Raw genomic sequence first — 20,534 nt, forward strand, 5'->3', positions numbered from 1 at the left:
ATGTAGGATTGATACTTGGACAGAGATCGTTGCGGCAGTTCCTTTATGGTGGATCCTAATAACCCTATACCAGTGCAAACTATCATTAGACAGCTAGGAGCTGTTCTCTCTGCCACGGGCACTGCAACCAACCGCCTGCTGTTTGGCGACAATGTGGATGTGGGTCGTTCGTGCTTTGTGCTAGGCCGTATGTTCATCTCCGTGTCCTGTATAGCTTCAGCGTGCATATACCGATGCAATCCAATGATCATATGTGTGTTTTCACAGGCTTAAGAAAGCTCGACTGCTGTGTCCCTCGCACAATTAAGATCATCCTTATTGTCTGTACCGACCTGTGGATGGGACTTCATAGCCTCGAGGAATATCTCGGCGTCTCAACCGGTATTTCCGCGGTTGTGTCCATAGCTCATTTCCTCGATTTCGGTGTCAGTATTATCCTCGGACCTCATTTCGATCGGCGCAATGTGAGCATTAACGCTGTACTTCCTTCCCGCTTTTCTTTTCTCTCCGACCAAAGAACCACCGTCTGCTTCGCCGGCTGCAATATCCCAGTGCGGCAAGGCAGTGTAAGGTGTTTCCTCTTATCACACTGAGTGTAGATCTCGGTGTGATTTACACGGGAAAGGGATGTGACTGTCTGGTGCGGATATCCGCACCTGTGCTCATCGTAAAAAATAGACCCAACTAAGGAAGCTCTGTTACAGCGTCTCCGAATACGCGGCATCTAGGCGTGGATGCACATCATTTATTTTTGGCGACACCGCCTGTGCCCAAGTAACGCATGTTATGCGCGAGGCTCTAGGGTTAAGTACCTTGGTTCTTAGGACTTCATCCCCATCTTTCTTCGAGCATTCACTCATACATTCGCACATTGTTCACACCAGCTTTACGGCTACGTTCCAACATGACGAGCCAACAACCCACAGCACAGGAGACGGCTCTGGGAGAGAACAGAGTTGTAAGCAAAGAGAACGAAGAGAGCATTGTGAGTATTCCGTGTGTTCACGACTCGCGGTGACCTAAACGCAGATATTTCGTCAGGGAACGCCCTCGGGTATAGCGACCACTGAGAATGTGGAGACCGGTCGTACCGTGATGGTGAGTCGCTTGGCTTTAGCTGAGTATATTGTATTCTCACAATTCACGGGATTGCGGGCTTCCGAATAAAGGACGAAGACATCACCGGGGTGCGTATTTCCGAGTTCATGTCATCATCGAACTCGATATATCTAACACGACAGCATTGTCTCTTCAAGAACACTATGATCTCCGATCAAGAACAAGAACATTTGTGCTCGACGGTATCGTATCTTCTTCGCATAGGGTCTGCCTTTGTCACAACTAAATGCTTCCTCCACGATACACAGAAACAGAACGCGCTCAAGCTAGTAGAACGAGTACATCAAGATTTTCCACGACTCCGCGATACTCTGCCTCGTTATCGTGCCTCTCATTTTCATCGGGAGCTAGTCTCCCTCGCACTCAGTCTGACCAATGAGTTTACACGCTCAAAGCGTATCATGGTCATAGACCATGCGATACAGCTCGGCAAATATGCTGCCACCCTTTGCCCGCTGGATTCTGCGGAATTAAGTTTGTGCATGGCTGCTCTTAGACATTCATACACTGTTCGATTTGCACACCTCGGTATGATTACGGACCTAAACGAGACAATCAAATGTCAACGATCAGTCCTTAATACGCTTCCAGACACGGATCCTGCGAAATCAAAGGTGCAGAGCAGTCTAGCTGGCATGTTGCGAACGAGATTCGAGTGCGTCGGCAATCTACCAGATCTTGATGAGGCCATCAGATTATTTCGTCAGACAATAGACCTCACACCTGATGATGATGCAGATAAATCTGCAAATCTCGCTATACTCGGAAATTCATTTGACATCCGATTTCAGCGCGTAGGCGACGTTAACGACATTCAGGAATCCATCAAAGTCCGCCAGCGGGCCGTACAACTCACACCTGACGGTCAGGAAAGCAAGTCCACACGTCTCCACAGTCTTGGCCTTTCATTGTCGCTTCAATTTGAGCGACTTGGAAACATTGACGATCTTGATGAGTCCATAAACGTTGCGCAGCAGGCAATAAAACTCACGCCCAATGGACATGCAGACAAGCCCATATATTTCGACCAGCTTGGAAAGTCGTTGATGTCTCGGTTTCAGCGACTTGGAAATATTGATGATGCTGACGAGTCCATCAAGGCCCAGCAGCAGGGGGTAGGACTAACACCTCATGGCCACGCAGACATGGCCGGACGTCTTGAGAATCTCGGGGGCTCATTTTTTCTTCGATTTCAGCGACTTGGACACCTTGATGATGTCGTCGAGGCCCTCAAGGTCTTTCGGCAGGCAGTAGAACTCACGCCCCACGGACACGCAGACAAGCCCACACGTCTTAGCAATCTTGCATGCTCATTGCTTTGGCGATTTGAGCACCTGGGAAATCCTGACGATGCTGACGAGGCCATCAAGGTTCTGCGGCAGGCGGTAGAACTCACGCCCAATGGACACGCAGACAAGCCCATATATTTCGACCAGCTTGGAAAGTCGTTGATGTCTCGGTTTCAGCGACTTGGAAATATTGATGATGTTGACGAATCCATCAAGGCCCAGCAGCAGGGGGTAGGACTAACACCTCATGGCCACGCAGACATGGCCGGACGTCTTGAGAATCTCGGGGGCTCATTTTTTCTTCGATTTCAGCGACTTGGAAACCTTGATGATGTTGTCGAGGCCATCAAGGTCTTTCGGCAGGCAGTAGAACTCACGCCCCATGGACACGCAGAGAAGCCCGCACGTCTTAGCAATCTTGGAGTATCATTGGAGTGTCGATTTGATCGACTTGGAAATCTTGATGATCTTGACGAGTCTATCCGGCTCCAGAAGCAAGCAGTAGAACTCACGCCCAATGGACATGCAGACAAGCCCGTATATTTCAACAATCTTGGAAAGTCATTGATGTCTCGGTTTGAGCGACTTGAAAACATTGATGATATCGACGGGGCCATCAAGGTTCTGCAGCACGCGGTAGAACTCATGCCTCATGGCCACGCAGACAAGCCCGTACACCTTAGCGATCTCGGAGGCTCACTTATTCGTCGGTATGCCCGCCTTGAAAATCTTGACGATCTCGACCATCTCATCAATGTCGTGCAGCAGGCGTCAGAACTGACGCCTGATCGCGACGCAGCCAAACCGGACCGTCTTCACACCCTTGGAAACTCGTTGATATTACGATTTGAGCAACTTGGTGACCTTGGCGATGTTGACGAGGCCATCAAGGTTATGCGGCAGGCGGTAGAACTCATCCCCGATGGATACGCAGACAAGCCGAGGTATTTGAACAACCTTGGAGACGCATTTATGTTACGGTCTGAACGACTGGGCAATCTTGACAATCTTGACGGGGCCATCAAGGCCAAGCAGCAGGCGGTAGACCTCACGCTCGATGGACACCCAAACAAGCCAGGATATCTCGATGGTCTTGGACACTCATTGTTGTCTCGGTTTGAGCGACTTAGAAACATTGCCGATATTGACGAGTGTATCAAAGTCAGGCAGCAGGCGGTGGAACTCACCCCTAATGGACACACTGACAGACACGAACATCTTAACAATCTTGGAGTATCATTGGGGTGTCGATTTGATCGACTTGGAAATCTTGATGATCTTGACGAGTCCATCAAGCTCCAGAAGCAAGCAGTAGAACTCATGCCTCATGGCCACGCAGACATGCCCGGACGTCTTAACGATCTCGGACGCTCATTGATATCTCGGTTTGAGCGACTTGGAAATGTTGACGATCTCGACAAGTCCATCAAAGCCCTGCAGCAGGGGGTGGAACTAACACCTCATGGCCACGCAGACATGCCCCGACGTCTTAACAATCTCGGACGCTCATTGGTATCTCGCTTTGAGCGACTTGGAAATGTTGACGATCTCGACAAGTCCATCAAGGCCCTGCAGGACGGGGTAGGTATAACACCTCATGGCCACGCAGACATGCCCGGACGACTTGAGAATCTCGGACGATCATTTTTTCTTCGATTTCAGCGACTTGGAAACCTTGATGATGTTGTCGAGGCCGTTAAGGTCTTTCGGCAGGCGGTAGAACTCACGCCCCATGGACACGCAGACAAGCCCGCACGTCTTAGCGATCTCGCAGGCCCATTAATGCGTCGCTTTGGGCGACTCGGAAACCTTGACGATGTTGATGAGTCTATCAAGGTCCTGCGGCAGGCAGTAGAACTCACGCCTCACGGACATGCAGGCCTGCCCGTACATTTGAACCGTCTCGGAAGCGCGTTGAGGAATCGATTTGAGCGACTTGGCCACCTTGATGATATTGACGAGTCGATCAAGGTCCAGCATCGGGCAATAGAACTTACGCCTCACGGACACGCAGACATGGCTGGATGTCTTAGAAGTCTCGGACACTCATTGATGTGTCGATTTCAACGCCTTCAAAATCTTAGCGATGTTGGCGAGTCCATAAAGGTCCTGCAGCAGGCAGTAAACCTCACAACTCATGGACACGCAGACATGGCCGGACGTCTTAACAATCTTGGCGCCTCGTTTGAGGGTCGATTTATGCTATTTGGAGATCTTGACGATATTGATGAGTCCATAAAGCTTGTGCAGCAGGCAATAGAACTCACGCCCAATGGGCACGCGGAAACACCTGCATATCTCAGCAATCTTGGAGTCTCATTGGTATCTCGTTACAACCGACTTGAAAATATTTACGATATTCACGAGGCCATTGAGGTCCAGCGGCAGGCACTAGAACTCACAACTCTTGAACACGCAGACGTGGCCGAACGTCTTAACAATGTCGGAATCTCACTTCTCAACCGATTTGCGCGACTGAAAAACCTTCGCGACCTTGACCAGTCCATCGAGATCCTGCAGCTAGGGGTAAAACTCATGCACAATGAACATGCAGACAAGGCCGGATTTCTCAACAACCTCGGAACTTCATTTTGGATTCGCTTTGAAGAACTTAAAAATCCTGCCGATCTTGATGAGTCCATAGAGCTCCTGCAGCAGGCGATCAAACTCATACCGGATGGCCACGCACTTAAGCCGATGTGTTTTAGTAGCCTTGGAAACTCATTGCTGTCACGGTTTGACCGATTGGGAGAACTTGATGATGTCGACGCGTCGGTCGAGATCCTGCAGCAGTCAGTCAAACTCGTGCCCAATGACCACGCAGGCAAGCTCACACCTCTCAACTATCTTGGACGCGCATTATATCGCCGATTCGATCATTTCAAACGCCATGACGATATTCGGTACTCTTGTGAAATCTATGAGGAAGGTGCGAGATTCGCATGCGGAGCTCCGTCACTGCGCTTTATTGCAGCAAGAAGCTGGGCCTCAATGCATCAGCTTCACACTGGTACCCCACTGCTGGAGGCATATGAGATTGCCCTTTCACTTGTGCCCCAGATTATTTGGCTTGGCGCAGAGATTACGCGTCGGTATGAGAATATTGGCTCCATAGGGGACACGGTCAATGATGCTGCTGCTGCTGCAATGTCCCTGGGTAGACACGATTTGGCCATGGAATGGCTAGAGCAGGGACGGTCCATTGTCTGGGGTCAAATTCTAAATCTACGGACTCCCCTTGACGACCTTCAAGCAGCATCACCTGAGCTAGCACGTCATTTGACAAAGATTTCACATCAACTGGAAACAGCAGGCACAAGCCGACTTGACACAGATGAAGAACCGTTCAAGATTGGGAAGATGTCATCAGAGGAACAGGCACGAAATCATCATCGTCTCGCAGCGGAATATGAGAGAGTACTGGTGGAAGTGCGTGAGCTTCCTGGATTCGAAAAATTCCTCAAGCCGAAGCAGCTCTCCGAGCTTCGTCTCGCTGCTCGAGACGGTCCTATCGCGATGATCAATGTCACTGACAAGCGCTGTGATGCTTTGGTCCTCCGCGATGACGACATACCAGTCCTCCACATCCCGCTTCCCGAGCTTACATTGGACCTAGCGCGAGCTATGCAAGAGAAGTTGGGGAAGATACTGAAGGAGAACGACGTTCGCAATCGTGACTCGGGCGACCGCGGAAGTAAGAAGTCCGTACAGGAGCCTATCCAACACATATTGGAGCTGCTGTGGAAAACCGTTGTCTGTCCAATCATAACCCGAGTCCACGAAGAGGTAAGTGACCTATCTAATCACATTCGTCCCTTGTACTCATAATCCAAAATTAGTGGCCAGATGCTCCGCGTTATATGACATGGTGTGCGACAGGTCCTCTAGCACTCCTCCCGCTCCATGCAGCTGGGCTCTACAAAAAATCTGGTGGTGTCAAACTCTATGATTCTACGGTATCGTCATATACCCCGAGTCTTGCGATGCTCATACAGGCTCATAAGCAGTCGTCGAAAAAAGCATCATCCGCCGCATCTCTACCTCGTATCCTTGCAATTTCCCAGCCTAACACACCAGAACAGAAACCCCTTCCGGGCACCGAGAAGGAGGTCTCCGATATTATGAACTCCGTCGTTGGGCGTGCTTCCGTGACACGGTTAAACGACGCAGACGCTACTGTGAGTGCGACACTCGAAGCCATGAAGACACATGCCTGGTGTCATTTCGCATGTCACGGAACTCAGGATCCCGAGAGACCAACGGAAAGCGCCTTCATGCTTCACGATGGTCCCCTCACACTTCACACCATGATGAAACAATCGTTCTCGTCAGCGCAGATCGCATTCCTCTCTGCATGTCAAACGGCCACAGGAGACGAGAAGCTGAAAGAGGAATCAGTACATCTCGCTGCGGGGATGCTCGCCGCTGGATACAGCACGGTGTTTGGGACGCTGTGGTCGATCAAGGACCAGGACGCACCTTTGGTTGCGAAGGAAGTTTACGGACAACTTTTGAACGAGAAAGACGGTGGGGCAAGGGAGAGTCGTGTTCGGGGGGCGTATGCGCTGCACGAGGCGATGAAGAAGTTGCGAGATGTGGTGGGAGAGACGGCGTTTGTTCGTTGGGTTCCGTTTGTGCATTTCGGAGTTTGATGGGATGTCGGTATGTTTTTCCTGGACTGAATGCGTGAGTATGGCTTGGTTTGGGTGGAGGACGTGATGATTGCCCACGGTTTATATGGAGGTGTCTGTGACGTTTGTTTGTCGTGTACAGTGAATGTATCGTATATGCGTATGTGGTGTGGCTCCCAATCGTCAGTATCCACTAGAACACCCTCGGCGTGCTGATATGGTAGGGGCCTTCTTGAGCGTAGTAGCAAGCTTCGATTGACGTATGACACGCAACACAAAGATCCATGTACCCATCAAGTGAGCGGATAGATTGAAAATAAAAGAATCTCTTGCGTGAAGGACGATGAACAGCAAGCCCGCAGTTACTCGCTAGACTCGATTCGAGAAGCGACAATGCGGGGCTGCTAAGTGCCGTGGACACACCGTTCTAGAGCCATTTTTTACTGGATCATTATGGGCACATGGTGCTACACGACCTGCTTTTGTGGTTCATTATGCCTATCAGACACAGACTGTAATTTGCCGAATAAGATAGACTCAAAAAATTAGACGAACCTTGCTCCTGCCCTGATTAATGCTAATTTTGCAATCGAGCTCTTCAGGAGTGTATTGTGAACCCCTTCACTTGTGTGTCAACCAAAGATCAAGTGAAAAGTTCTCGAGCGTAGCCTGACAAGTAAAGTCTCTGCAAAGATGGGCTCGAGCAGAGATGCTGACACTCGTGCAGTATACGAGCAAAAGCAGTAGAAAATGTCTTAGATGAGTCCGTAGTACTCAGAATCAAAATCGAGAGAAATTGGATGGGTTACACAAAGGGACACTCCTGGAGCGTCACGGTACGGCTATCCGAGCCTTCAAGTTATCGGCGGTGGGGGTGATGCATCGATGAAGACGAGGAAGGTCGAATGACGCACTAACTGGCAGATCTGTGAGCAAATACAGTGGGATCAGTTCTCCCACAGATTTTAAACACCGAAAACGAGAAAACCACAGCCGTGATGAACCAGCAATAGACCGAGGAGTCGTACTTAGAGGAAGTCGAAGTCGTACTGGAAGTTGACTGGAAGCAGAAAAGCAACAAAAAAATCGCCTCCGAAGTTCAAAGGCCAACCCGGCGTCCTCCGAGCGCTCTTTCAACTTTCTCGTTCAGGGAATTCGGATTGTGGCATGCGCCACCCACCCTTCTTGCTCTTATTTCGCTCTCGTCCTTCCGGATCCTACCATTCGTCTTTCAAGTTACCATCCAGAAAGTTTCCCGTACCGTGCCCTCAAGCAGACGCAGCTGTCAACGAGACGAACGGTAGATCTCGGTTACCAACGCAATTATCGAGGCAGTTCGTCGTATCCGGGGGGCGTGAATTGTTCGTTCCTTCGTTCGTAGCGCTAAAAGTCACTATAAAGACGTACGCAGCCGTGTGAAGTTCGTAAGAAACGTAGATGTGTAAACCTCATGCAAGATCGTAACCATAATGTATAACTAAACTGTCCACACCCCACTCTAAATTAGTAGTTTAGATACAGATCATAACATCTTCCCCGCCCTCGTTTTCGGACGATGAAAAAGGTAAGGATTATAAAGACATAGAGAAAGGCAGAGAGCTAGAGAAAGAGGGCGGTCTATACGGGAAGATATATGTACCGGATTTTAGCGAGAGGGCTGGGAAGGACGCGACACGAAGAGAAAGAGAACAAGAACAACAAAAGAAGAGAAGACCGAATCCATTTTTGGGATGTACGAGTACGCGACGACATTATAAAATGTACTTGTTAGCGATGTCGAAGGGTGACGCGCGATTATGGATATATAAACAAATAGACAGATACTACCGGACGGAATAGAGAACCTGGGACTCAAGAAGGGTAAGGCAAACGCGAAAAAGCCAAGAAAATTAGACTCGGGCATGTCATCTCGAACCATAACGAAACGATGTTATGCAACATGCAGATTATTGTATCCAGGAAATGTAGAAGACAGAGACAGAACGAGAAAGACGTAGGGAGAGTAAATACGAGACGGTGATGAAGTCTAGGGATTTGTACACGAAGAAAAAAGGAACATCCGGGATATACAACAAACAATAAACGAAGTCAGAAGAAAAAGATCCATCCGATCCGGGGCGCAATGCGAAGAAAGACACTAGGAACGATTATAAGGCCGAAGACGTAAGAGATGAAGGGAAATGTACGATGAATGTAACAGGAACGAAGGATGAGAAAAGATGAGGTGGTAGTGGTGGTATGTACACGAGGTAGCGCAGTTGAGCGTTGACAAGAAGGAAAACGAAGAAAACGGACGAAAGACGAAAGACGAAATGTGCGATAATACATATTATAATGAAGTAAGTGCGTGCGCTCGCAAAGTCTGAAAACGACGAATGGAGACTATGAAACGATGAGGTGAGGTGAAGGGACAAGAACAGGGAGGAATCAAGATGACTATGACGCAGGTTGGAGACAGCCAGCAGGAGAACGATCAGAGTACGCAGAGACGACGAAATGGGGTCCAGCGAATGCCCATCGTTCCTCGTCACGGATCTAGGCAGGAACACAAACGCAGACCGACAGCATCGTCATCACCAGCCAATATCCGACGGTCGACCTCCACGCACGAACACAAACGAGGGACGCAAAATGTCAAACGAGGGACGCAAAGTGTCAAAAGAGGGACACCAGCCCCCTCCCATGCGTTCTCCACGCCTGCCGCCATGCCGCCACACAACCCTCGACCCTCGACTCCAGCGCCACATCCGTCCGCATCGATCTCGTCGCGTTCTGGTGTCCTATTTCGTATCGTCATCAGGATAGTTTTTGTTTCGTCTAATCGGGAATCGAGGGTGTTTTGGGAGTGGGAAGCGAGGGTGGTTGAAGAGCGGCAATCGAGGATGGGTGAAGGGAGGTGGCGAGGGTGGCGAAAGAGGTCATCAGGGGTGATCGAAAAGAGTCAAGAAAACAGAAGATGAGGAAAAGCGAAAGGAAAGGGGAGGGTTGACTAGTTCTTGAACGAAGTGAAGATCCGCTTGAGCAACGGCCGATGTGGTGGTTGTTTCGACGGCGTCGTCGATCTCGACTGGATACCCATCCGACCACAAACAACCACATAAAAATCAGAACACAACACTCATGAAAGAAACAGATGGACGCACCCTCACATCCACCACCCTCGCCGAATACCCCGGCGGAACAGCAACATACGTCCCTCCCCTCGTCATCCCCACTCCTCCCCTCGCGCCTCCTCCCCCTCCCACAATACCCGTCGTACCAACCCCAACCCCCGGCACATAATCATAGCTCTTCCTCAACACATTCCGCTCCTTGCCCCCATGTCCCGGATCGTACACATGATGATGATGCCCCGGCGGCATGGTATTCGACCGCCTTGGTTCCCTTCGCGGCAGCACGGCCGAAACGGGCTGCGGAACTGGGATGGGACGTGGTGTTGGCGCTGGGGCGGGTGAAGGACCGGAGTAGGAGTATGAGCGGGAACGTGTGCGGATGGCGGTCGGCTCGGCGGATGAAGAACGGACATGACGTGCTTGGGTCTGTTGTGTTTGTGGTGGCGGTTTATACACCTGAGCGGGAGGGAACTGTTGGCGTGCTGTGGTGGATGCAGAGACGGGTGAAGTGACTCGCGAGGCGGAGCGGGAGTGGAGTGGTGTGGTGGTGTGGGAGGAGACGTGGGAGGAGTTGTTTGGAGGGGAGGGATGGCGGGAGGAGGAACGCGATCCGGAACGGGTGTGTGTTTGGGTCTGGGGCTGAGTCTGGTGCCCCGTCGATTGGTTGGAAGTGTGTTGTTTGTCGTAGACGTGTCGATGTGTGTACTGTAAATGACTCCCCGCCGAAACATCCATTGTCTTCGACCTCGTAGGCTGCATCCTCGGCGGAGGCGCTCCCTGTGCACCCGCCCTTGCCCCGCCGCCGTCATACGGATGATGCAAGTTCTGCTGTGAATGGTATGCATGCTGTGGGTAGGAATATGATGCGGATTGCGAACGCTCTCGAGTCCGCGAGTGTGTGGCGACTTGGGAGGGCGTGGACTGGGTGAGAGGGTGTACGGCGTGTTCGTAGTGGGTCCGCGCTGCGTTGGTGCCGTCTACCCAGTCGGAGACCCGGTTCAGCGTTTGCATGTACCGTTGGTAGCCTTCTTCTGAATAATCGTATTCGGTCATCGTGACTAGTAGGGATTTTGTGGTTGGGATGCCCAAGTCGAAGTGCGAGGGGAAGGTGAGGCAGACAGGGAGAAAGGCTGTGCGCGAGCGTGAGATTGAGGTCGGAACGAGGAAGAGACGAAGAGGCGACAATGAGGAGAGCGTTTATATAGGTTCTACAGAGGCTACCACATCTCTAAGGGTTCGGTGGCGGAAGACAAGAGGAATGTAAGAGAGGTTGACTGACCCACGGAATCAAAAATCGTGAGCTCGTGTGGAGTAATTTCAAATACACCTCTGCCGGAGATCTCCGACCCCCGCGTCAGCGTTCGTCTCCTTGTGCCCCTTTTGCTTGTTGTTCCTCATCTCGTCCAACACCTCCTGAAGGTAGACTTTCTTTCCCGAGTGGACTTGCTGCTATCACGTATCTAGTAGTCCCAACCCCATTGATCTCGACAATCGATGATGGGCTGATACAGTTGTCGATCCTCGCCTCGCGTCCTCCATTCCTCGGTGGCGCATCTAACTACTATCATCTGCTCTTCTTGTGTCCACTTGTCTAGACTCAGACTGCTGTAAGTGGCCCTTTATATCTATTCCTAGCGCTCCCAGGATCTCAGTGCACAGCTATACCGTGGATGCGAGCCTGTGCTTAACCCATGGACATGGGACTTCGGATCGCATACCTAGGCTCGTCTTCTTTCCTCTTCTTGTTCCTATTCTCTCATCTCCATCACGGGCTTTCGTTCGCACAAGGACCTCCTATTGTTATTTGGCGTTGTTATATATGAAGCTTAGCTTCGCTCCCTTATGAGAATGATTTGCTTCGCGAAGTCTAACCACCTACTTCCGAACAGCTGGACATCTGAACTTGTCTGGATGTTGGAGCAATACTTACACCTTACACCTGGGGTCGTTTATTTTCGGTGGCGCACCGCTTAGACTGCGATCTGTGTAGATGTCGAGAGGCGTCTAGACTCGACGCTTTGAAGACTGGGGGCGCTTCGTCGGATGGGGTAGCTCTTGGTGGCGTTGCAGTGTAGTGCTGTGTACGGCGAGGATATGCATCACTGCAAGCTGTGTGGCGCTGAGAATTTCGCGAGTCCGTCTACGTGCATCCATATGTCTGTGTACACATTCCAGTCAGTGTTATATTTTTTTCTTCCGGCACTCTGCAAGTTCCTTGTCCCGCTCGCGGTCCGCGCGAATCTTCATTCATTAACGACCTGATCTGAAACGAAATGAAATGGTAACACTTCGTGGCGCCTTCAAAGCTACACCATCGCTTCGCACGAACATAACGAACATCTTCATTTCCTCATCGGCGCAAACATAGCATGCGCAGTAGCGCCGAGAACGATACTTGACAAAGCCGTACGACCGGGGCTCACGAAAGCTGTTCATCGTAAGCACTCCGTTCTCGTATGTACTTGATATTTCTCTGACGATGACCGAGAGTAGGTATGTTCGTTGGTCAATAATGATATCTGCGGAGAGCTTCGAGAGCGATCGGAGTCATCTATGTAAGTAGCAAGTTCGAATACGGGAGCTTATTACAGTAATGTATTTGGGCAGTCCACGCTGAGACTCATGCATCCCTCTATGGCGTACGCCACCAACAATATAAATCAACCCTCTCATGCAATGCTTGTGCGACTTGCTCGCCTCCCAGCGCCGCCGACCTTCATTCAAACCCCGGGCACTACATCGTCCCACGTCCTTCTAGATCGCAAGATAGCAGAAGTGATTCAGAATACAACGGAAAAAATATTGTCATCAATGTGGCGTAACTGCATCAGGAGGGAGTCGAACCCACCAGCGAGCTAACTTACCTCGAGAGTTGCCCGTTAGCCTATTGATGCTATACCCATTCATTCATCACGCACTTTTGTCTTTGGATCGTCTTAACTGAAGACTTTGTGCTATTCGGTATCTGCGGATACAGAGACCGGGCTGGGATAAAGGAGAACAGAAAGTAAGTAAGTAAAAGCACCAAGATGATATAACGAGTGCATCAAGAGGGAGTCGAACCCCCAGCGAGTCTAAATTGAGCGACGGCTCTTACAACACGGCATGTAAATTTGACGACCCGGGTTACCGTTACCCCATTGACGCCTCACAAATTGGCCCTTTGCTCGTCCTGATAGGTTTGAGTCGCCACTCGGCAGTGACAGATAAAATGCGGGAAAGCAGAAAAATGCTGGGAGAATAGCTTTGAAGAAATGATCAGCCCTTTGCACAAACGAAAAACCGTTGCAAGCAACTCCTATGCATCAAGAGGGAGTCGAACCCCCAGCTAGTCGTGCTACAAGTATGTCACCTACTCAAGACACATGCAAGGATGCGGGTTACCGTTACCCTATTGACGCTATACTCTAGTATATCCTTGATGCCATATCTTGAGGTCAGCCTCGAATTTATCCCGCGCCACTCAATCGACTGCCACCAATAAAAAAGTCAATGTCTAATAGACTAGTGCATCAAGAGGGAGTCGAACCCTCAGCTAGTAGAACTCCAAATGGCTTTCCGTCTTAATGTGACGACTCGGGTTACTGTTACCCCATTGACGCATTACTGATACACATCTCTCACCTCAGTCATCCAGGGGTTCTGATGATTCGACCTGGTAGATTCAATTAAGTACGCCACTCAGCAGCGGCAGACAAAGATATAGATACTGGGAAGTGATATCTTACAGGAAGTTTTCGAGAAATCATAGGCCAGCTATAAGATTAAAAAAAGCACACAAAAGCCGTGTCATTGCATCATGAGGGAGTCGAACCCCCAGCTAGTCGAGCTTGAAACGGATTTCCATTTTAATGTGACGGCTCAAGTTACCGTTACCCCATTGACGCTTCAGCTATCCATATGGTCCTACCTCTCTCGAAGGCAGCCTTGAGACTACCTCGCGCCACTCAGTCGAAGACTACCGATAAAAGACATAATGTCTACTTGCGTAGTGCATCAAGAGGGAGTCGAACCCCCAGCTAGTCGAGCGACAAACTCTATTGCAGAGCACTTTATTGTTACAACTCGGGTTACCGTTACCCCATTGACGCTTTACTGATATACTGTACTTTTACGGGCTATCGTTCCATTTCAAATACCCGGATGTTGCCGAAATCTGACGTCACGTCTGTCTCCTCGTTCTGTGGGCGGATGGGACAGGGGACGATGTTCCAAGGTAAGATCAAATTTACAGGTCTGGCGAGTGGAAACGGTAGTCTCGGTTTGGTCGATGGGTTGGAGCCGGGGGGATAGAGGTACCTGAGCCCGAGGAGTTTGGTCGGGGGAAGCGTCGTCGTGTTCAGACGACGAAGTTTGATGGTTTTGTGGGTCTTTGAGGTGGTCTTTTACTTGTGCTTATTTTTTGTTTGTTTAAATACATTTCTATGCTTTTTACCGAATGTCACACAACATTGTTCTCCACGGGGATAAATGGTGGGACAGTCACGGTGAAATTGTTCGTTCTCGAGCGATGTGGGACGTGGGACAGAATGATAGCCCGTAAAAGTACAGTACATCTTTCACCTCAGTCATTCGAGGGTTTCTACGATCCGTCCTGATAGGTTACACCACTCTGCAACAGCAAATGATGGGTGGGAAAGCGGACAAATAACTGTAAGTGATGCCCTCATTCAACTTTCGAGAACTGACAGGCCCGTATGCAATAAAAAATCGGTCGACTCTATCCCATGCATCAAGAGGGAGTCGAACCCACAGCTAGTCGAGTCACAAGTATTTGACCTCATCAGGGGACACATAACGACTCGGGTTACCGTTACCCCATTGATGCTGTACCTATCCATAAGACATTACCCATCTTGATGTCTGCCCCGAATTTATCTCGCGCCACTCGGTCGACGGCTACCGATAAAAAAAGTGCCCGAGCATGCAGTGCATCAAGAGGGAGTCGAACCCCCAACTAGTCGTGCTACAAGTACTTGACCTCATCGGGGGATACATGTAAGGACTTGGGTTACCATTACCCCATTGACGCTGTGTCTAGTCCAAGACATCACTTATCTTGAAAGCAGCCTTAGGATCATCTCGAGGCACTCGGTCGACGGCTACCCATAAAATGAAAGGTGTCCGAGTATGCAGTGCATCAAGAGGGAGTCGAGCCCCCAGCGAGTCGATAGAACGTGTATCGAAATACCCAAATGTAACGACTCGGGTTACCATTACCCCATTGACGCTGTAGTTGTTCATAATGCACTTCACTCTTGACATCAGCAAGACAGCATCTGCCTAAACCTAGCTTTTCGGTCTATTCCGGTCTACGCCTTCTTTTCGCTCTATTCCCGTGGGGCGCTATAGATACTTCTTTATTTGATGGCTCTGGTAGAGCACAAAAGGACCGCCTCACCTCCACGAGAAGCATTGTATTCGTGGAGAACGGGTGGGTTACTCAGACATATACAGGTCTCTACAATTCTTAGTATTTACAAAGACTATAAGATAGATACCCGCACAGTACATAAACATAGAAAGAACATGAGGCAGTTAACAGATGTAATCCTCGCCGATGCTCCCCTCACTTCGACTCGTCAGAGCTCAAAGTATACCTACCACCAAATACCTGCATAGAGCGATATCCTACGGACATCAACCAGTGCGTATACGGTCGCACCACAGTTCCGGTGAGAGAGCACTGACTCGGGACTCGGGAGTGGGAAGGCAGTCCGGGTGAGTGGTATAACATACTAACGGCCGTGCAGCAGAAGACGTACCGGCGAGCCTCGGTGAAACTCACAGCCAACCCATTAGGCCGCACGCGTCCCTATACCAATTGAATAGTGCATCCACATCGACAATCGTCCCATCGTCCTCACGCTCGCAAGGACGCAAGGATCGCTATCTCCAAGGCGTGTGTCGCCAACGCCAAGGCTGGAGTTCGTACGTGGCAGGAGAAGAGTGCTGATATTCACAACCGCTGGGTCAATAAGCGTCGAAAGGCTCGATGCTGTCGGTGTACTGACGAACGTGCAGCGGAAATTCGGACTCGAGGACGATAGATGAGCGGCAGGAATGGGAGGGACGAATCTGGTTTGAGTCGTTTACATTCACGATACTTCTGCCGCGCCCGCCCTAAACCAACACGTGATCCCGTTGATCCTCTTTGACGAAGGCAAGCGCCTGGCACCGGCTCATCCACTTTCTCTCTTCCCTCCACCTTCGAACACCACAACGTCCTCCCCTTTCGCCTCCAGGAACATGTTGCTGCCAGTGGCCACCTGCCACATCCACGATACGTCCTCACGGTATCCCGGCTTTCGATACAAGCTACCTCCGATCGGCGTGATGGTCTCGATTCATGTCTCCTGAACCCTTCGTGCGGTGCGTGTGTTTCTTTCCTCATTCTCATACTTTTGAATACTTACTCACTGAAGGTATCTTCCTGGACAGGCCAGGCTCGATGATTTGCGCATGTGGCGATGCAGGTATGTCCTCGACGTCACCCACAGCATCGGTCGAAGATGTGGAGGAGGGAGATGTGATCAGGTGCCTGTATAATCTGGATGAGGTACGTTCAAGCCAGGTACAGTCTACATGGGCCTCGGAGATGGTCTTCTTGGATGGGCGGTACGTTGTCTTTCTTCCTGGTTGCTCTCCCTGCTCCTCATGTGCGGCATGTGTGGAACACAGGTCAATCTTAACTGTATAATGTCGACGTTGTTCGTGACGGTGCTGCCTGTCACGAAGGATACCATGAACCATGCGGCGGTTCTTACGGGCAGTGTTGTTATTCTAGCGGGAATGTGGTTTGTTCTTGGGTACGTCTCGCACTTCCTATCTTCTCTACTCCTTCTCCCTCTCGCCTATCCTATCACATTGATGCACTTTGATCCGGCTGTCGACCGCCACCACAGAGTGAGCTGGACAACGACAATGAGTATGACGAGGACGACGAGGAATTGGTGGAATCGTCGGTTTCGTCACCGACGCCACAGTCAAGATCGCCTCTGGAGGGTGCTGCTGACAGTACCGCTCGTTGACTCTTGTGCCGCAAAAGTGGAAGCCTCGCTCGACGCTGATGCCGTTGAGACTCCCGATGGACTCGTCATATGTCCGTGTCCGTGATTCGGTTGTCCGATCCTGTATATCGAGTCCATCATTGGATTCGGCGCCAGCCTTCCATTCTCGTCTGCCCCGTTCGCACTCGATGGGATAGTTGCCCCTCTATCACCACCAGCTATACATGTTTATTTATTATTTGTATCTTCATCTGTTTTGTTTCTCTGTAGTCGTTATTTTGAACCCTTGCTGATTTCTCTCCATCTCTCCATACAGCCTCCCTTGCTTCATACACTTTTCCCGATACTTCTGCCTATCCCGATCGTCCCAGTCGTCGATCTCTTCACCTACCACGGCACTTCCCACCTACTTCGACTACGGGGTCCGTCAATGGCGACGTGGCTCAACGGTGAGGCTGACGGGCGAATAGCCACGTAAGTATCTGACTCCAGGTCGTCCAGGATCTCGAACTTGTAACTACTGGGCAGAAGTCGGGATTGTGCTTATTGGGTGACCAAGGTGCCAGGCTGTGGTTTGATGCTACGATATTTTTTTTACTCGCTATGTACCAATCTTGTTTGATGTAAAGTACGCTTAGCACCCACTTTATTTCAGCAATGAATCACTTTTGACCATCCACACTGGCTAATAAGAGTCGACTACTATGCTCTATTGAATCCTCTACAGGACAAATGAAGGGATCTATCATACTCTATTGTGCTCTATATCGTGCCTCCCAGAAGGCAGGTCTATGATGAATAGATGCTGTCAAATGATCTATTCGGGTCTCCCAGGAGACCGAATAGACCGAAATAGCTAGGTTTAGCCAGATGCGGCCTTGCTGATGTTGGCAATGTATGGATTGGCTGCGCCACCCGGGTATTGAGGAAGGGCAGAACAAAGTAAAGCAGGTATTCCGATATGCGTGACCGTGCTCTCGTTCGAGGATCTGAAAAGGAAGACGCACTATGGACAATCAACCAAAAAGAGGACCAACATACGCATTGTACAAGTGCATCGAGAGGGAGTCGCACCCACTGCGGGCTACCTCGAGAGTTAGCCGTTACCCCACTGATGCTGTAGTTGTCTACCATGCACTTCGGTATTGAGATTGTCTCGATGAGGTGGAACGCCACTCACTCCGCAGCTACTCATAAAACAGAAATAAATAAAGCAAAGCAAGCAATCAGCTATGTGTGATGGTGCTCCTGGTTCTGGATTCAGAAAATGAAAGACGGCCTTGTGACGATCGAAAAGAGGACATACACGACGAACTCTAGTGCATCAGGAGGGAGTCGAACCCCCAACGAGTCGCGATCTTCGCTGGTCAGATGTAGCCTATCTATTATACTACAGTACGCCGACAAACATAAAGACAAACCTGCTCGATAAATGATTGGCTAGTCAAGCCGGGCAGTGCCGGGATTGCTCAGCAGCTGTGGCCCAGCGCCACCACAAGCTGCTCTCGAAAGTTCGTTGCAGAGCCGCTGCGCGAAGTTCTGAGTGCCGTCGACGTTGGCACATAAGGCGGCAGCTTTTGAGGTGGATTTTTCCGCTTTCGGCATGAGTATTTAGATACGCGATGTGCCGTGGCGGGCAAGGCGGGCCTTCGCACCACCCAGCTCTGCATGGCAGTTGTAGTACTTACTAGGACTGCATTCATGATGCGCCATTCTGGGTGTAAAATTCTGTCTCCATGGGATCTCCTCATGCCAAACAGGATGCTTTGCCAGCCTGCGGGACTGTAACACTGGAGGGTCTTTTGGAGAACGGAGGGGCGAGGCGCGATAGCGCCTCGACCAGGAGTTCGAGGAAGACCCTTCAGGTTCTTTCTCATCGAGCTTTCATTTCTACTCGAGCGGCTCCTCTGCTAGCCCCGTGCGTAGCACGGGCTGGCTGCTTTGTCGTATATTGTGTGAAGGTGATGATGTTTAGCAGTGGATGGAGAGTCGTAATTGCCTTGTTCTCGACGAACGCCCGTATTCCAGTTCGTTCGGAGAATCCCTAATATATGGCCTTCGGCAGGGCGCCTAATTTATTATCACGCTCTCTTTCCTACTACCATGTCCTCCCAAGTCACAAGCAACGACAAAGACTCGACGAGAGTGCTCTTAACAGAAGAGCAAGCTCAGAATCTGCGGAGATGCGTAGAGATACTCAGTCCTGTTGTCAAAGACCTGGTTGAAGACGCCCTGAAGGCCTGTCTTTTCTTCGACATTTTCATGTAAATAGGCTCTCTACTGATTTTGTCTCAGGCTGATACTGCGTCATTGGACGTTATTTCTCACAATCTTCAGTGTGCACTGGATGAAGTACGGAAGATATATCCCAGGGTCTCCGGCGGTATGCGGCTTCCCACTGAACACGATGAGCCTCTGTTAAGCACTATGATGGTACGCAACCCGTTCGCAGGGGTCTAGAATCTGCACCAGTTACAAACTCTCTGATTTATCTCTTGTGTCAATTAGATCTTGGCCCATGCTGTGATCAAATTTGAGGCCTGTAACGGGGCAAGCCCGGAAATTCACCAAAAACTATGTATGTCTTACACACAGTTTCATTGATCATATTCGGTCCTGAATATGTAAACCGCTGCTTTCAACCCACATGTAATAGTTCCCATTGCCAAGGAAACCTTCGATTATCTGAGCGAGGCGAAATCCGAGTGCGACTATGAAGAATACAACAGACTCAATCCCATTCAATTATTCGCGCCTGGACCTGTGTTCAGTGAAGCGGTCACGCAGGAGCTAGAGGCATACCGATATTTTACAGACAGGGGCATGATTTGATTTGACCGAGAAAATGTACTGTGGAGTAATTGGTTGCCCGAAAATATGCGTAAGGACCTGCCAAAGGTGCGCTGAAGAGAACTCTAGTGCATCAGGAGGGAGTCGAACCCCCAACGAGTGGCGATCTTCGCTGATCAGATGTAGCCTATGAATGTAATACGACGGCTCGGGTTACCGTTACCCCATCGATGCTATGCGGGTTGTGCTCGGTCTTCAGTCTTTACAGAAAGAATCATGATCTCGCCGAGCATCTCGGTGTTGGGTGACCTGAGACAAGAGAAAAATAAATGCGTGTGTCATCCTATTTGAGATCCCTCTAAAGGATGATAGGTTTAGAGAAGGGTGTGTTGCATCGTAGATGGTGCGTGAAATAAATGGGAGGCCGACCTCAGTGAGCAGCCAGTATAAAAACTGCGGGCAGGGTAAGGCACACATATCTCTCTGAAGCCCCACTAAGTCTTTATATCTCAATCGCCCAAGCGGTTATTGCAGGTGAGGCGTTTCGATACGCCACTCGACCTGATGAAATAAATGAATTAA

At 50.2% G+C, this 20,534-nt stretch overlaps 4 protein-coding genes, 1 non-coding gene and 5 pseudogenes across 10 annotated transcripts; 3 read left to right on the plus strand and 7 right to left on the minus strand.

The window, feature by feature from the left end:
* Positions 1–1,754: 1,754 nt before the first annotated feature.
* STEHIDRAFT_53137 (TPR-like protein) lies at positions 1,755–7,060 on the plus strand (the record flags this gene model as incomplete). The annotated part of the gene is made up of 4 exons (XM_007301473.1): positions 1,755–3,029; positions 3,300–4,529; positions 5,334–6,198; positions 6,255–7,060. 4 exons carry the CDS (start codon positions 1,755–1,757, stop codon positions 7,058–7,060), a joined length of 4,176 nt encoding a protein of 1,391 aa, XP_007301535.1.
* A 2,415-nt stretch (positions 7,061–9,475) lies between these two features.
* Positions 9,476–11,205, minus strand: STEHIDRAFT_109593 (uncharacterized protein; the record flags this gene model as incomplete). The annotated part of the gene is made up of 3 exons (XM_007302168.1): positions 9,476–9,574; positions 9,603–9,819; positions 10,232–11,205. The coding sequence occupies 3 exons, from the start codon at positions 11,203–11,205 to the stop codon at positions 9,476–9,478; spliced, it is 1,290 nt and encodes a 429-aa protein (XP_007302230.1).
* Positions 11,206–13,194: 1,989 nt separating this feature from the next.
* STEHIDRAFT_t112 lies at positions 13,195–13,299 on the minus strand (annotated as a pseudogene). Its single transcript has one exon. The product of its transcript is annotated as a tRNA-OTHER (tRNA).
* A 154-nt stretch (positions 13,300–13,453) lies between these two features.
* On the minus strand, positions 13,454–13,553 carry STEHIDRAFT_t111 (annotated as a pseudogene). Its single transcript has one exon. The product of its transcript is annotated as a tRNA-OTHER (tRNA).
* A 591-nt stretch (positions 13,554–14,144) lies between these two features.
* Positions 14,145–14,243, minus strand: STEHIDRAFT_t110 (annotated as a pseudogene). The gene has a single exon. The product of its transcript is annotated as a tRNA-OTHER (tRNA).
* Positions 14,244–14,880: 637 nt separating this feature from the next.
* STEHIDRAFT_t109 lies at positions 14,881–14,980 on the minus strand (annotated as a pseudogene). Its single transcript has one exon. The product of its transcript is annotated as a tRNA-OTHER (tRNA).
* A 102-nt stretch (positions 14,981–15,082) lies between these two features.
* STEHIDRAFT_t108 lies at positions 15,083–15,184 on the minus strand. Its single transcript has one exon. It is a non-coding gene; the product is annotated as a tRNA-OTHER (tRNA).
* Positions 15,185–15,288: 104 nt separating this feature from the next.
* STEHIDRAFT_t107 lies at positions 15,289–15,383 on the minus strand (annotated as a pseudogene). The gene has a single exon. The product of its transcript is annotated as a tRNA-OTHER (tRNA).
* A 1,118-nt stretch (positions 15,384–16,501) lies between these two features.
* Positions 16,502–17,183, plus strand: STEHIDRAFT_155070 (uncharacterized protein; the record flags this gene model as incomplete). The annotated part of the gene is made up of 3 exons (XM_007302169.1): positions 16,502–16,524; positions 16,594–16,711; positions 17,058–17,183. The coding sequence occupies 3 exons, from the start codon at positions 16,502–16,504 to the stop codon at positions 17,181–17,183; spliced, it is 267 nt and encodes an 88-aa protein (XP_007302231.1).
* A 2,082-nt stretch (positions 17,184–19,265) lies between these two features.
* STEHIDRAFT_109594 (uncharacterized protein) lies at positions 19,266–19,994 on the plus strand (the record flags this gene model as incomplete). Its single annotated transcript, XM_007302170.1, has 4 exons — positions 19,266–19,426; positions 19,458–19,545; positions 19,671–19,740; positions 19,819–19,994. 4 exons carry the CDS (start codon positions 19,266–19,268, stop codon positions 19,992–19,994), a joined length of 495 nt encoding a protein of 164 aa, XP_007302232.1.
* Positions 19,995–20,534: the final 540 nt, after the last annotated feature.

Source organism: Stereum hirsutum (assembly GCF_000264905.1).
Source record: "Stereum hirsutum FP-91666 SS1 unplaced genomic scaffold STEHIscaffold_4, whole genome shotgun sequence".
NCBI lineage: Eukaryota > Fungi > Basidiomycota > Agaricomycetes > Russulales > Stereaceae > Stereum > Stereum hirsutum.